General features: G+C 38.9%; 1 protein-coding gene across 1 annotated transcript; it reads right to left on the reverse strand.

Annotated features, from left to right (window-relative positions):
• Positions 1-239: 239 nt before the first annotated feature.
• Positions 240-13,911, reverse strand: timp2a (TIMP metallopeptidase inhibitor 2a). Its single transcript, XM_027010444.3, has 5 exons — positions 13,518-13,911; positions 5,309-5,409; positions 5,085-5,193; positions 4,080-4,204; positions 240-2,905 (listed from the first exon to the last, which is right to left on the reverse strand). Exons 1-5 carry the CDS (start codon positions 13,642-13,644, stop codon positions 2,708-2,710), a joined length of 660 nt encoding a protein of 219 aa, XP_026866245.1. The 5' UTR covers positions 13,645-13,911; the 3' UTR covers positions 240-2,707.
• Between the last annotated feature and the right edge of the window lie 265 nt (positions 13,912-14,176).

The following is a 14,176-nucleotide window of genomic DNA, read 5'->3' on the forward strand; positions in this document are numbered from 1 at the left end:
TTGTGAAGTAGATGATGGCTTCTGTGAGACATTTTATCTTGAGCTACTGTTCATTTACAGCTGGTGACCGCTGTGCTGGGGGAATGTAACGGGTGTGTTGTACGCGTCAAAGAAAAGCTGCAAGTAATGCAACATGCAGGGGTGGACGCAGTGCAGTTCCAGTTATTCAAACTTCAGGAAGAGAGCTGGAGACTTCGGGACATACAGCAAACTGTAAAACCTGACAGAGGCTAATGTTCTTTTAACTTTTTTTTTTTTTTTTTTAAATTTTTTTTATTAGATAATACCGTATAATTGCCCATCAAGTGAATGTCCACATAGGAATTACACAAAGCATCAAAGACATGCATAGTCTGGTTCTCATCATATCGCTGTTCTCTTGTGAGGTTGACACAAGAGATCTCACATTACTGTACTCTCAGAAAATGTTTACAAGAAAGACAAAGACTAGTAAAATAACACACAATATAAACCAAAAGGTATTGACACAGTAAAAATGTAGAAACATGGCAACAACAAACATTTAAATTATGCCATTATATTCCATTACATTTAATACAAAGCAGTTAAGTAGATATAGCCTGATGCATATTAAACATTGCCAACATTACCCTTGTAGATTTATTTAGGCAGTCATAGATGTTCACGCTTGTTTATGGTAAATCCTAATAGGGTCAGAGGAAAAGGTGATTACTTATAAAAGTTTAATTTAAAGCACTCCTCCTCTAGAACAGTGGAAGCTGTTGACAACTCCATAAGCAATCAAGCTCTGACCACCACAAAGTTGGCTTGGCCAAAACAGAAAAACAATAAATTTGAGTAATACCCCCATCAATGCGCCTTTCTGTTTGGCATATTATCACCATGTTGATTTTATACTGTTTTGGAAGTACCTTGAAAATGAATTGCCCCATACACAAAGCACTATTATTTCAAACAGGAATGTTAAAATCCATCTTCATTTATTGTCTGAAAGCTGCTAAAAAATTGTTTTCCTCAGTTCCTCAGAGGTCCACTCTGGCCTCCCTCCTCCTTGTCCCTCTTTCTGTCTGACCACATTGTGGCACATGGTTCACCCTGATGAAATGCCTAGCAACTACTATGATCACACCTTACTCTGTCTATCACATGACTTGGCAGTGCCCAATCAGGGAATGGTTGCAACAAGATAATTCACTGTGCCATCCTCTCAAGACAGCCGATAAACTGAGTTTATTGACCTCACAGAGGGAAGAAACCTGACTTCATTTTGTTCCTCCCAATGCAGAAGAAATTGTTCATGCTATAGAACTGTGTCTTTGCATGTTAATCTAATCAGTCTGGTAACTGTGGGGCAAAACTAGGGCCTACCCATTACCATGGCAACTAAAGGCTTACATAGGCCTATTGGAGTCCCATGAAACTCGTTCTTATTGTATGTCAGCTAACAAAATATGCTTGAGAAGGTGATAGCATACTACAACATATGACTGGAAAATTCCTGTCAAAAATTTGATAATAAGATCTCAGAATCATTATCCTATGTTTTATAGAAACATCACAAAAACATTTGCAAAATAAGCGTAAAGGCATTAAATGACGTTCTTCCGAGAGAAGGGAAAAGAGAAGAGTTACAAATCCTGAAAAAGAGGACTTAATCCTCCTGTCGAGATTCCCACAAAAGTGCAAAGTTCAATCAGGAACAAGACTGATTTCAGAGAATTGACTTCTTAAAAAGCAGATATATAACAAAAATAACAGCACAAATGTATACATGTAGTTAAGGGAGAGACTACATGCATAGAGGCATAGACAAAATCGAATAGTTAACAAGAAGCACTTGACAAAGACATGAGGATGCCACGCAAGCAGACTCCTTTCCATTACACAATACCATATACCAAATCAGGAAGGAACTAGAAGCAAGTGTTTCAATGCTTTTAAGGTACTATATTATTGTTCCTCCATTTTCCTACCTGGGGCTTAAAGATCCCTTAGAGTTGTGGTTAAAAGAAAAGAGGCATCTGCTTCTGTTAAAAACAAAACTTGTCTCCATGTACTAGAGTTACACATTCTGGAATTTGGTCAGCAGCAAACTAAGTTTCTTTGTCCCTCACAAATCAGTGTGGAGTGACGTTAACTTTGGTCTCTAATTTTCTTTTTCTAAAACCCATGCAACTGCCTGTTTTAATGCTCTTCTTTTGGTCTCAGTTTATCTTTGAACTATCTGGGAAGTCCTGCCTCACCATTTATCTGACTGGACCAACTGGCATAGCTATGGGAAACTAAACTAAGCAAGAGTAATATTTTAGCTGTCTCTTTATTTGGGGTTTGGACAAAGTCTCAACAAATTAAAGATGTGAAATGAGCTGAGAGTCTGCAAATGTCTGCAGCTTTGCAGGACTTGGAGGCCATTTCAGTCCTTTAAAAAAAAAGGAAAGATTAAGCGCTGTTAGGGGTAGAAAGTGCTCACAAATTAGGATTGTCCATCATATAATGGTGGGGGGTTTGACTGCAAGCCTTGGAGGAGAAATTACATCATTATTTGACCAGTTCCACTGTGTCATGTTTCAATATCTAATGATGACTGTAAACTAATCTATACTATCTATACACTTCAGTTTGGTGTAGTTTTCTCTTTTCGTTTGTTCTGACTTATGTCGGATCTTTAACATATGGCATTTTAAAGAACTTCAGATCAGACAATGAAGACAGATATAGGACTAGATTATGGGTCCTCGTTTTCCAGAAACTCTTTCTTGGGTGGAGCACTTCCACGGTACCAGGCACACGAACCATCTACTCTCTTGATGCAGGCGTAGTGGTCAGCCTGGCGTCCATGGATGATCTTCTCTGTCACCCAGTCAGTCCACAGGCACTCCTCTGGAGTATTGGTCAAACATGGCAAGGCTGCACATCGGGTGATCTGGTCAAAATTTTAAAAATGTGATGATTAACTATTAATGGAATACACTTTACATGCTATTTATGGCACAAAGTCTTCTCCTTTAAAGCCCCAGGGAAACTAAATCTGTTTGTTTCTAATTAGGTTATACTTGGTCTTCTGAACATACAATGTACATATACAAAGTCCAGTATCCAATAAGGAATCATTTATTTAATCAGAATGTCTTATATTGCATAAAGCTTACTTAATTTGGTCTTTATGCTGCGTAAAGCCTATTTAATAAGTTTTACTCTTAGGTTTCCCCTATCACATACTCTTGAATTCCACTTACTCATCCTCTTCAAGTCTAAGCAGTCTAGCTAGTGAGCAAAAAGCTATTTAGTGAGGAAAAGCCTTAGTTTTTATCATTTGCATGTTTGAGATGGTTCTAAGATTTTAATGTTTGTACATATGGGTCATTATACTGTAGTAACAGATTCTTTAAGAATTAAATTAGATTTTATAGGCCACAGGGTCTCACATAAATCAAGACATCCTGATTGACACCAATACTGCACTCTGAAGTGTTAATTCGAAATATATCTAAACAGGCACTGGATGAAGCTACACTGACTACACGTTATTGTAGTCTGTGTTTAGTTAAATGTGTACGTTATGTCTGTCGTTAATGTTGTGTGTGAGTGCCACTGTTATTCGTATGTGATTTTAATAAATGTATCACTTTATCAAGGGAGTCTGTGCGTCCTGCTCTATGCCCTTCGGCACTCGGTCCATCAGATCCGTTACAATTTTGCAGTGAAGTCTATGCAGTCTGCAATTTTTTTTTATCCGCCACAGAGCTGGCCTAGAGATATGTTTTCATCCTAAAACATAAAAACCTACCTACCTCCAGCACCCATGAACACAGCTTACCTGGTGCCTAAACTTCAGAATTATTTGCATCATATTTTCATCGGTTAGTTCATACACATACAGTTGCACATTTTCCATCTTTGTGCCATTACATTTAGTATCATTTCTTATTAATAGAAGATTTTCTAACCCAGCAATCCTAAGCCTAGACAGACTATGAAACATGAACGTAGATAATGTAATCATCTCTATTTCAATAGATATTTAGTTATCTAACAGGAGAAGAAATGGACCCGCTCTGATTTTCAGGAGTCTGACAGAGAGCTGGTAGGTTGATCACCTTGCAGTCACAGCCCATCTGGTAACGCTGGCTCAGGCTCTTCTTCTGGGTGGCACTCATGGACTCCCAGGGCATGATGAGATCACACAGGGTCACATACATGTTCCTATTACCATCTGTCTTGCCTGGAGAACACGTGTCAGATAAAATAATATGTAGACATAACAGTGTGAAAATGCCTCAGACAATAGGAAGCAGCATTTGATAGTCACTGCTGTGAAACCAGATAGACAAAACCTTGTTTTGTTTAGAATCATAGTGTACCCTTTTAGGGACAGTCAGTGTGCATTATGATGTTGATAGAGATCAATTCAAAACTCTGATTAGAAAACACCACTAGGGAACACTGAAAAACACAAATAGAAATGTACTGAACTTTAAAGAAAGAAGGGCAACATGACAAAGAAAAAAGATGCATCACCAGAATGCTCAGAGCAGTGTTTTCCATTTCTATTCTTTTTTTGATCTGCTGTAGTTGCTTTATGAAACATAGCGAGCGTCTGTCTTGTGTGTAAAATGGAATGTGTGCTTTGAAATCCCAACTTCAGCAGTTACTGTGTGCGACAAGATCAGACTTCCCTCATTATGCCACCCCCCTCCTCCCCTAAAACTTCAGCTTTAAAGGCAATTGCTACCCTGCACAGCCCTCGGACTCGTCCACTCTGTAATTTGGGCAATGCTGAATCAGTCTGAGATGGAGAAACCAGAGGATGTCTGTGTTCATCTTTTCATGACCTTTTCTTTTCTCAGCTGTCTGTTCAGCAACTCTTTCAGCTCAAAGATGGAAGCACTCAGATCCAAATTTAAGTTTTATATCGCTCAGCTGGTGGCTGTCCTTCCAAACTGCAAAACAAATTTGGATCGTCCCAGAGTGCTTCACTACTATCCAAAAACTGATAGCACACTGTGGTTTGGGGTTGATGGTTAAGCATCCTGAAGCAACACATTAGGCCCTGCTAAACAAACCTCGAGCTGAGGCTTGCTGTTGAAATTCAGTCGACGTACCTGAGATGAGGTACTCCTTCTTTCCATTGGTCTCCATGCTTATCCCACACACAGCAGATGATGGTGCAGTAAAGATCATGTCAATGTGATGGTCTGGTCCTTTAAACATCTGGCAAAATTAAGAAAAAAAAAAACTATTTATAAAAACTGTTATGTACATGCTGAAAATGTATGAGGAAGTAAACATGACCAAGATGTAAAGATCAGACAACTCACTCCCTCACCTTGATCTGCTTGATATCATACTGGATCCTTTTGATGGGGTTTCCATAAATATCATTCCCAGCATCCACCTCTTTTCCTCCTACCACCTTAGCCCTGATTACTGTGACAAAAAAGACAAAGACTCCACTCATAATTACATCAAATCTTAGCATTTTGAAAAAGGAGCCCACAGCCTCCAGATAAGATAAATAAAGAGCCATATCGTTCAGTTAAATGCATATGCCACAAAGTATATAGTGTATGTCAGGTAAATAAAAAATAGCACAAAGTTGCTCCTTATCTTGTCCCATGACTTTATGTAAGGGATTCACTCTCTCTCTGAGGCCTTGCCTGAAGAGCAGTGAGTGGTCTCTCCTCTCATAAAGACACACAAATCCCATTTCCTGCAGGCTGAGGACTTGCAGCTGCCTTGCCGTCTTAAGATCCCTTTGTCAGGTCAGCCAACATGTGGGAGAGACGCCTGCACACGAGGAGCTGACACATGGCAACCTTCCGCTGACTCATTCATTCTCTCGCTTTTTATATTGCCTTTTTATATTGTTTTCTTTGATATTTTTTTTTTTAAAGCTGCTTTTATTCCACCCTGCAGAAGTACACGAGAGTGTCATATTGTAACAGCTAAGCAAAGGAACTAAACTTGTTTCTCTGCCCACACTGGGTTTAGTAGGTTTAACATTTGCGATACCTCACCCATCTCAACCACACCAAAGTGTGTCAAGAAACCTGACTCACAGTGATGATAATACTCTACTCACACAAGAATAAACAATGATGCAAACACCCTAGTAGACATGTATAGACACCCACATGCACCATGTTAAACTCTTAACTGTGGGGAAATTGGTCAGACATGTGGTGTTATTTCATTTTGTGATTTTGAAAACGCTGATAAAACCCGTTTGTTTGAACAGATGTCCGAAGCACGGTATTCTTACCCTGTGGTGTTTGGATTTGGTGTGGTCAAGAATGCAGCTTGGGTTTCAGATCGGAAACCTATCCGTAACCTATATTGGTTAGAGGTGGCCGATCAGTGCCATGTCTTCTTGGAAAGCAGAAAAACTGTCTGCTGAGTAGGATTGATGTGCAACTTGCCTCAAAGTGTGTTCCAAGAGAAGATTTATAAAAGCCTGCTTGAGAAAATGTTTAAAAGGTATATGTGGCAGCCTGTAATGAAGCTTATCATACTAGTATTACTACTGTGTGAAGAACAGTGAATCTAGTATTGTTTGCATATTGTTCTTGTGCACATTTCCCAAGCTAACAAACATGGAAACAATTAGAAGCTAATGTTTTCCTCATGGCTAACCTCCTCTGGGCCAACTTGTCTGGATAAACTTGTCTGAAACGTGCAAAATTGTGAAAGGAGTTGAAGTTAATGAAATATTTACTAAGAATCTAGTGATATATTGACAGCAGTCTTGCTTTTTCAATTTTTCCAAATTACCCAGCTACTGAATGTCCCTTATGTAAATAGATATTGACCAAATTAAAGGAAATGCAAGTATGCAGACATATATTTTCTGTGGGGATAATAGTAGGTAAAAAAGTGAGATTCACCAAACAAAAAGTAGATGGTAACCAACTTTGCTCATATAGGTAAAACAGTCTAAATCTCAAATTATTATTTTTCCATTTATGTTTACTATTAATATATTTTTTACAATATTAAACTAAATTAAAACTCCAAAACCTATACTATGGTTTCAGTGAAGCTCTGCACATGGGCAATGGATATTAACTATGTAAAAAATACAAGAGAACAAATGATTTACTGGTTTGATTTTGAGTCCTGGACAAAGTTAAGCAAAAAGCTTCTCAGCCAGGCTTTTATGAGAGTTCTCTGCAAAGTAAAGCAATTACTCTTTATTCAAATCATAGAACGCCTCCCTACACCTTAGGTATTACAGTAAAACCAACAAAAATGATTTTCTGGTCAGCAGACAATTCTGATGACAGTAATGAGGCTATGGCATACTGACAAGGTATAGCCTAGAAAAGGTTATATCACATAAACATTCAGAAGTGTTAAAGGTTAAAGTGTTAAAGTGTTAAAGGTAACAAGTGTACAAAAGATGAGTGAAATGACAATAAGAAAGCAAATAAAGGAGGGAAGCATGATGGAGAGATGAACAGAAAGACAACGCTGTGGTGTTGTGGTGTGCAACGGCTGCCATTTTTAAGAGAATTTGCTCACTATGGAAAATATGAGGCTAGGGATATAACATGCAGAGACATAAAATAACCAGTGGAAGGAAAACACACACGCGCGTGCACGCACAAGCATGCACACACGTGAGCATGCACACACTACGCTGGAGTAGCAGCTATCATTCCTCACCCATGGGTTCACTTTATGGGCTGGAAAAGACACAAGTATGAAGGCTTCGCTGCTTTTTAAAGTTAACAAGAGTCCACTCCAAGTAGCATGCTTTTCTATGTATGTCAGCGCTTCCTCTGTCTAGAGACCTGGGCATGGTAAGGTGCTAAAAGTTACAAACAGGAAAGTCCTACCAAATTAAATCTCAGTTAAAACTGTTTCCTGCAGCAGTTAACCATTTTTTAATTATAGCAGTTCAAATAAATGGGTTGAAGAGGGAGGGAATATTTTGCACATGCCTCCAAACAACTCTTAGCAGGCAATTGCATTTACTTTTAAATTCCTTAGAATAATATAATATTCTCAATATAAAGCCAATATTATGACTGCTTATGAGTCATGGCTCTTTTATTCTGTGAAGTGAAACTTTATTTATCTCTACAGGTCACTCAAAAGAATACAGTAAATTCTCCCTAATATTCTACTTAGTCCATCATGCACCTTGTGAAACGCTTTGCTCAATACTATTAAAATCCCTCGCTTTGCATTATTTGATCATTATTGCCCACTTTCTTGAATCCCAGTGTAACAACTCGTCTATCATGTCAGATCTGAATGAAATATGAATATGAAACTTGCTGCCATAGCTTTTCAAAACAACGGCTATAAACTTCAGTCCATCCAAGGTGCTGGTTGGTTGTCATCACTGACGTTCTTCTTATCAGAACGCCACCAACTGCATTCTAAAATGACTGAACTCCGGTGGTAAACCTTGCACTGTGGAAGCTGTGAATGCACTGTGGGGAGACCATTCAAGCAAGCAGCTCATGAAACATTTACCCACAACTCACAGGAACCACCTTTAGTTAATTTCTTCACAACAGCAAGTCCCCATCATATTCTCACTTCTTCAGCTCTTTTCTTGGACTGACCAACATTCCTGCTCCCCAATAATCGAGCATAACCCACAACACCCGCTCCCTCAGCCGATGACTTACACACTCTCTTACATATGCACATAACATAATCACAGTGTCATAGTTTCCATGAAAACATACCCACCATGAGTGCAAGCCACATCCTGAGGGTCCATTCCACTCCACAGCTTTTAGCAATCATGACCAGTTCTGAGAACAAAACGGTTCAACTCACCCCTACCTTTACTGACAGGAGTCATGGACTTCACTAGAATCAATACCAAAAAAGACCTGTTGGGAAGTCCTGTAAATGAAAACACTAATTTGCCAACAAGGTGGAAATGTATGTCTTTCCAAATGCTATAATATATGTAAACTCAGATCAGAACAAAATCATATATACTGTAGCTGCACCACTGGTACATGTAAAACTCTTACCACTTTACCACTAACATTTAGCCACGCATAACTATTAATAAAACAAATAGCATAGCAACCATGACAGAAGAATGCTGCTATATCCTAATACAAAGTTAAAAGAGCTAAACAGCAGAATCAAAGTTGAGCATTGTCAGCTGCACAGACTGATTCTCACTATGATCTCACTGCCAAGCACTCCTGACACAATTCAGAAAAGAAATTCAATATGTCCTCATCACTCTGTATTTGCCTTCTTCACAGTGTGAATTCGTGAAGGCTCATTGCCAGTCACAGCAAAAGAGCCCTTACATGTGGCTTGATCATTTATTGACCCCTAGATCCTCATGAAGTCATGTCTAAAGCATTCAGTACAAACCAAATATTGAATATACTCTCACTGTGCAATCAGCTGTCTTGTGGTTTGGGTTTGTATGTGCACTGTTGTCTTAAATCAAGTAGGCTTTGGTTAAAGTTAGTCTGACATATATCTGCTGTTCTCTGTGAAGTCTAACTACCCCTAGATTTCTAGGAGTCTAGATTTTTTTTTGGATTTGTTCAATAGTTAGTGTATTTCTGGTACATGCTGTGGATAAAAGCATGGCTAAAGAAATAAGGACATGACCCCTATCACCTGATCCTTTAGCTGTGTTCTTATTTACCCTCTTACACTTTACACATCTATAGACTGATTCATTTCTGCTTTAAAATATTTGAAGTAACATTTATTTTGGCTAACAATATTATTAATATGAATTTATTGCATGTGAGACCCTGTAAGTGGGATGGCAACATCTTTTATGCCAGTCAAAAGCCTGATTCTGTGAAATTCTAAGTTGCATTATTAAGTCAGCTCTCATTGTGAAAGCCATCATGAAATGTAAGAATCAGTGTTTTTCATTTAAGAACATTTTTCTCCTCATCTTTACCAATGTAGTCTGACAGGCCTGGTAAACTGATTATGCTTGATTAGAGTAAAATGAGAAAGTGAGAAAGCAGCCAGGTGGTTTCATCTGCATTGTCACTAAATAAAAAGACAGCCAACTTCATAAAACCCTGGGGTTAACCACCATGGAAAATGACTATACGGGTTAACTAGTGGTTGGAGAGTGCCCTTGCCCAGCGTAGGTGCACAAACAAAGAGGGGGATAGAAAGGATGTGGAAGGACACAGAGCTGAGTGAAGTTTTGTTGACAAAGTCTAGAATGTCATCCATTTCCCAGTTTTTACTACCGCATACACAGGCAAAAATGTAATCTGTGAGAATTGGAGGACTGAGCTGACATGGACAGAGTATGCAGGAAGGGAAACAGCTTTTAAACTAGCCATTACACAGCACATCAACCACATGTGAAATTAGTACACACCAGTGGTTACACTGTCTTGGTTGTAAATTCTGTGCTTGAACAACCTTCAATGCAGATATGACTCCCACTGAAATTTGTATGTTTCCTGTAACAGTGTAACTATTTTTATTCATTTTCTTAACAATGAAAAGTTGCTCCAATTAGTTCCTTCTTTCATTAACGAGCTAGACTAGGTGTTCATGGCAGAGCTACAAAAATAACTCAAATCACTGCTTCTCACTGCAAACTCAGTCAAAAATCAGTTTCAGGTGTTTTACTTTTTAAAGTCTCAGACAATTAAATGTAGTGATGCCACTTTAAAATTATTCACGAATTAAATCTTTTTATATAATCACAGTGAGTTTCTTAATTTTAGGATAATCCAGGCTGTGACCAAGCAGACATGTCCCAAAGGTCCAGTTACATACAACACCTGAAAAACAGCCAATTCAGCAGACGCAGCATCGCATGCATTTGTTTTTGCCATTTTTGACTGTGCCTGCACTACCACTCAAACTCACATGACTCTTAGCAATATGGCTGATCTGTGCTTTCTCTTTAGACCAGGCTAAATTCAAAGAGCTCAGTTAATCGTTGCCAAATGGGCAGGCTGGAGGATGACTCAAGATCAAGTGGATTTTAGCACATAAATATCCTGATGACCCGTGTATTAAAACTGGCTTGGGCAGATTTACTTTTTTTTTTTGTTGTTGCAGAATATACACTTAACTTGTCAATATAGGAAGAAACACAATACATTTTATGACTGCTTCAGTAACAGTGGGCAGATGTGCCCTTTCAATATAAACAACAGTGAAACATATTCCCTTGGTGCCAGATAGACACAGCTTAGCCCCACCCTTTCTGTCACATACTGTAAAAAAATAACTTCTCACCACATTCTTCATATTAATGCACACTTAATAAATGCTTAGTTCATGTCACCTATTTTGTTATTGCAAATGAGTAGTTGTATGTCAACAATTCTTTAGACAGAAAACAATAAGCCTTTTAAATTGTACCATTGATGACAGATCTTGGCAGCTCATGAAAGATTAAAAACATATATGTACAACAGTGCATGCTGTTTTCAGTAAAGGATTTAAAGGAATGTCCTGTCTAGTGTCCTGCTTCCCTGCATGTTTTTCCATGACTCAGTAACAGTGAGTTGTGACGTAAGTAATGGCCCCCATAAGAATCAGTTGTGTTGTTTTAAATGGGCCCATTTGAAGGTTAAGTGAATATGTCATTAGTGATTCCAATTTGTCATTCTCCATACTCATAAATCACAGAGTCCATTAATATTAAGGCTAGTTGTCAGAGGTTAGATGACTGAGTTGTTGACTTGCTTGTTGACACGGTATTAATGAGGCAAGCCCCCATACTCATGTAAAAATGCTCACACGCTGAATTGTTTGCTCTTTGCTGATCACAAAAGTCACAAAAGCAGGGAGCCGCATAGCACAGCCACAGAAGTTAACCTTTCACAAATAGATGGAAAAAACCCTCTCTCCTGATCCAAGAAGCCCTGGTTCAGAGCCAGTGAGTTCAGTCAAGGGAGGGCGGAGCATCCAGAAAGGAAGCGAGTGCTTTTCTCACTGTTTGAAGAATGCCATGCATATTTCTGAAACGTCCTCTACTTTCATATAGCTTTTTCCCTCTCTGGCACATCTAAAACTGTCAGCCAGATGTCAGATGTTCTAAGATGGTTTTACTTCCTGTCTGAAAGCGGGTGGTGTTTTAATCAAACTACACCCAGTGAGCTCTATAAAAACAAAATCAGAGAGAGCCTGGCTGTCTGCATTTGCCTTGTGTTATTTTACCAGCACGCAGTAAAGCTTCAGCTCCTATTCCTGCTGCTGGCAGTATCTTAGCTTAGTGTCTCTTTAGACAGCAATGAATTAAGCTTGAGTGGGGTGGTCCCAGTGGGACTCAAAGCATTCCTGCCATTTTTCACACTCTGTCTCAGACTGCACCGCAACAAAGGCAAGCTTTAGGAAGCAGCTCCACTCACCATCTAGAGGGCAGTTCTTAACAAGGCCACAAAAACGTCACTTCGGAGTGATCACTGAAGAACTGTTTGCCCACACCTAGATGGGTGAATCATTGTGAGTAAACAGAGCTGCAGCATGGTGTCAGTGTGTCATGCTGTTTGGGTACTGCTGTTTGAACTGAATCCTGCAGCAGCATCATGACTATATGACAGACATCGCTTTCGTTACAGACTCTAGCAAAAAAGCATTCATACTCTGAATGCTAAATACACAGTTGTGTAACTCAGTAACTCATCCTCCAAGGTCTACACAAAGGTGTCAGAGAGACCTGCTTTTGAAGCTTGAGTTTATTTCATGCATAGGGAACAGGATAGAGAGGACAGATATAAATAGAGAATTAGTTTGACTTCATTTATTTTTGAAGTCTAGAAATGTACACTCTCCGCCATGCGGGACCCCGAAGTGCCATCTTGACTCATCTGGGCTGCAGGCTTAGATAAATGATGAGTAAAGAGGACATGGCAGTGGAAGGTGCTCTGGATAAGCCTACTAATGAAGGAAGTCAAGACGAAGGACTGAGAAACACAGCACCTAGATCACAGTGAGACCCTCTAATCATAAAAACCTCATACCAACGCACTTCTCTGTATAAATATAGTAGATTGCATCAAACTATAAGGCAAATAGTTTGAGCAATCAAATCAAAACGTCTAGAATTAGTATACTGCATTTGATGCTTATTGCTGCTTCAGTTTGCTGCCACAACTGAAGGTTATCAGATACTTTAAAATCAATTGAATGATGGAAATCAATTTAGGAAGTTTTGATTTGTGGGTTGAAATGAACGCAAAATTCCTGACGGGTTCAACAATTATAATAAAGAATGCATTAATAATAATAATAATAATAATAATAATAATAATAATAATAATAATAAGTCATTACCCATCATCTACAGATAATAACTGCAGATTACATTATTAGAACGGCAATAATATAATATTAAAGCGTAGCATAATGTCAACACCGTACAATAACCGGTATTAAAGTAACTACGCAGTAATCAGTATTAAGGTAACAGACCAAACTCTAAAATGAAAATAATCATGGGAAAACAAACAAACAAACAAACACACACACACGCACAGAAAACAGTAGCCACATCGCACTTAACAGACAGAAGCGTTTGGGACATTTTATAGCTCTAGACGACTTACCGATGTCGGCGTTGCAAAACGCCTGTTGAGGGTGGACGGGCGAGCAACTGCATGCTTCTGCAATCTCCTCTACCCGACAGAGAATCAGCACCACCAGTGTGGCAATGAAGCCGCTTACATATGGCATTTCTCTGCTTACCTACTTTTTCACCGAGAAAACAACAGCACCTAAATACTGAGAGCTGTCTGCAATGTCAACACTGCCCTTGACACCACACTGTCCTTACAATAACAAAATCAAAAAGTACAACGTCCGATGCAGTTGCAGTTCGCCTTAGTGATTTAAAAATACTGAAAACGAATAGGTTGTTGATAACAAAAGGAGTACTGTGCTACACTGCACTGAACTATACCCTTTCAGTACCACTGCCTTCTATGGGGCTTTTTCAGACTGTCGAGACCTGGTTCATGCTTTTAGACTGCCCGTTCGGACTCCTCCCCTATATCCAGATTTGGCCAGAGGTGGGCGCTTACAACACTCACTGCTATTGAAAGCTACCTAGCGGCTCTTTGATAGTTTCATTTATCATTAGAATCAACATCGTGGTGATGGATTTTTAATGTAGCAAACATTTCACATATAACTTTGATGAATTTCCTGTAGGCTACACACTGTTATACAGCTCATGAAAATATAAAATAATTCTCATGGGATCATT

This window comes from Electrophorus electricus, chromosome 15, assembly GCF_041902795.1.
Source record: "Electrophorus electricus isolate QZ-2024a chromosome 15, ASM4190279v1, whole genome shotgun sequence".
NCBI classification, from domain to species: Eukaryota; Metazoa; Chordata; class Actinopteri; order Gymnotiformes; family Gymnotidae; genus Electrophorus; species Electrophorus electricus.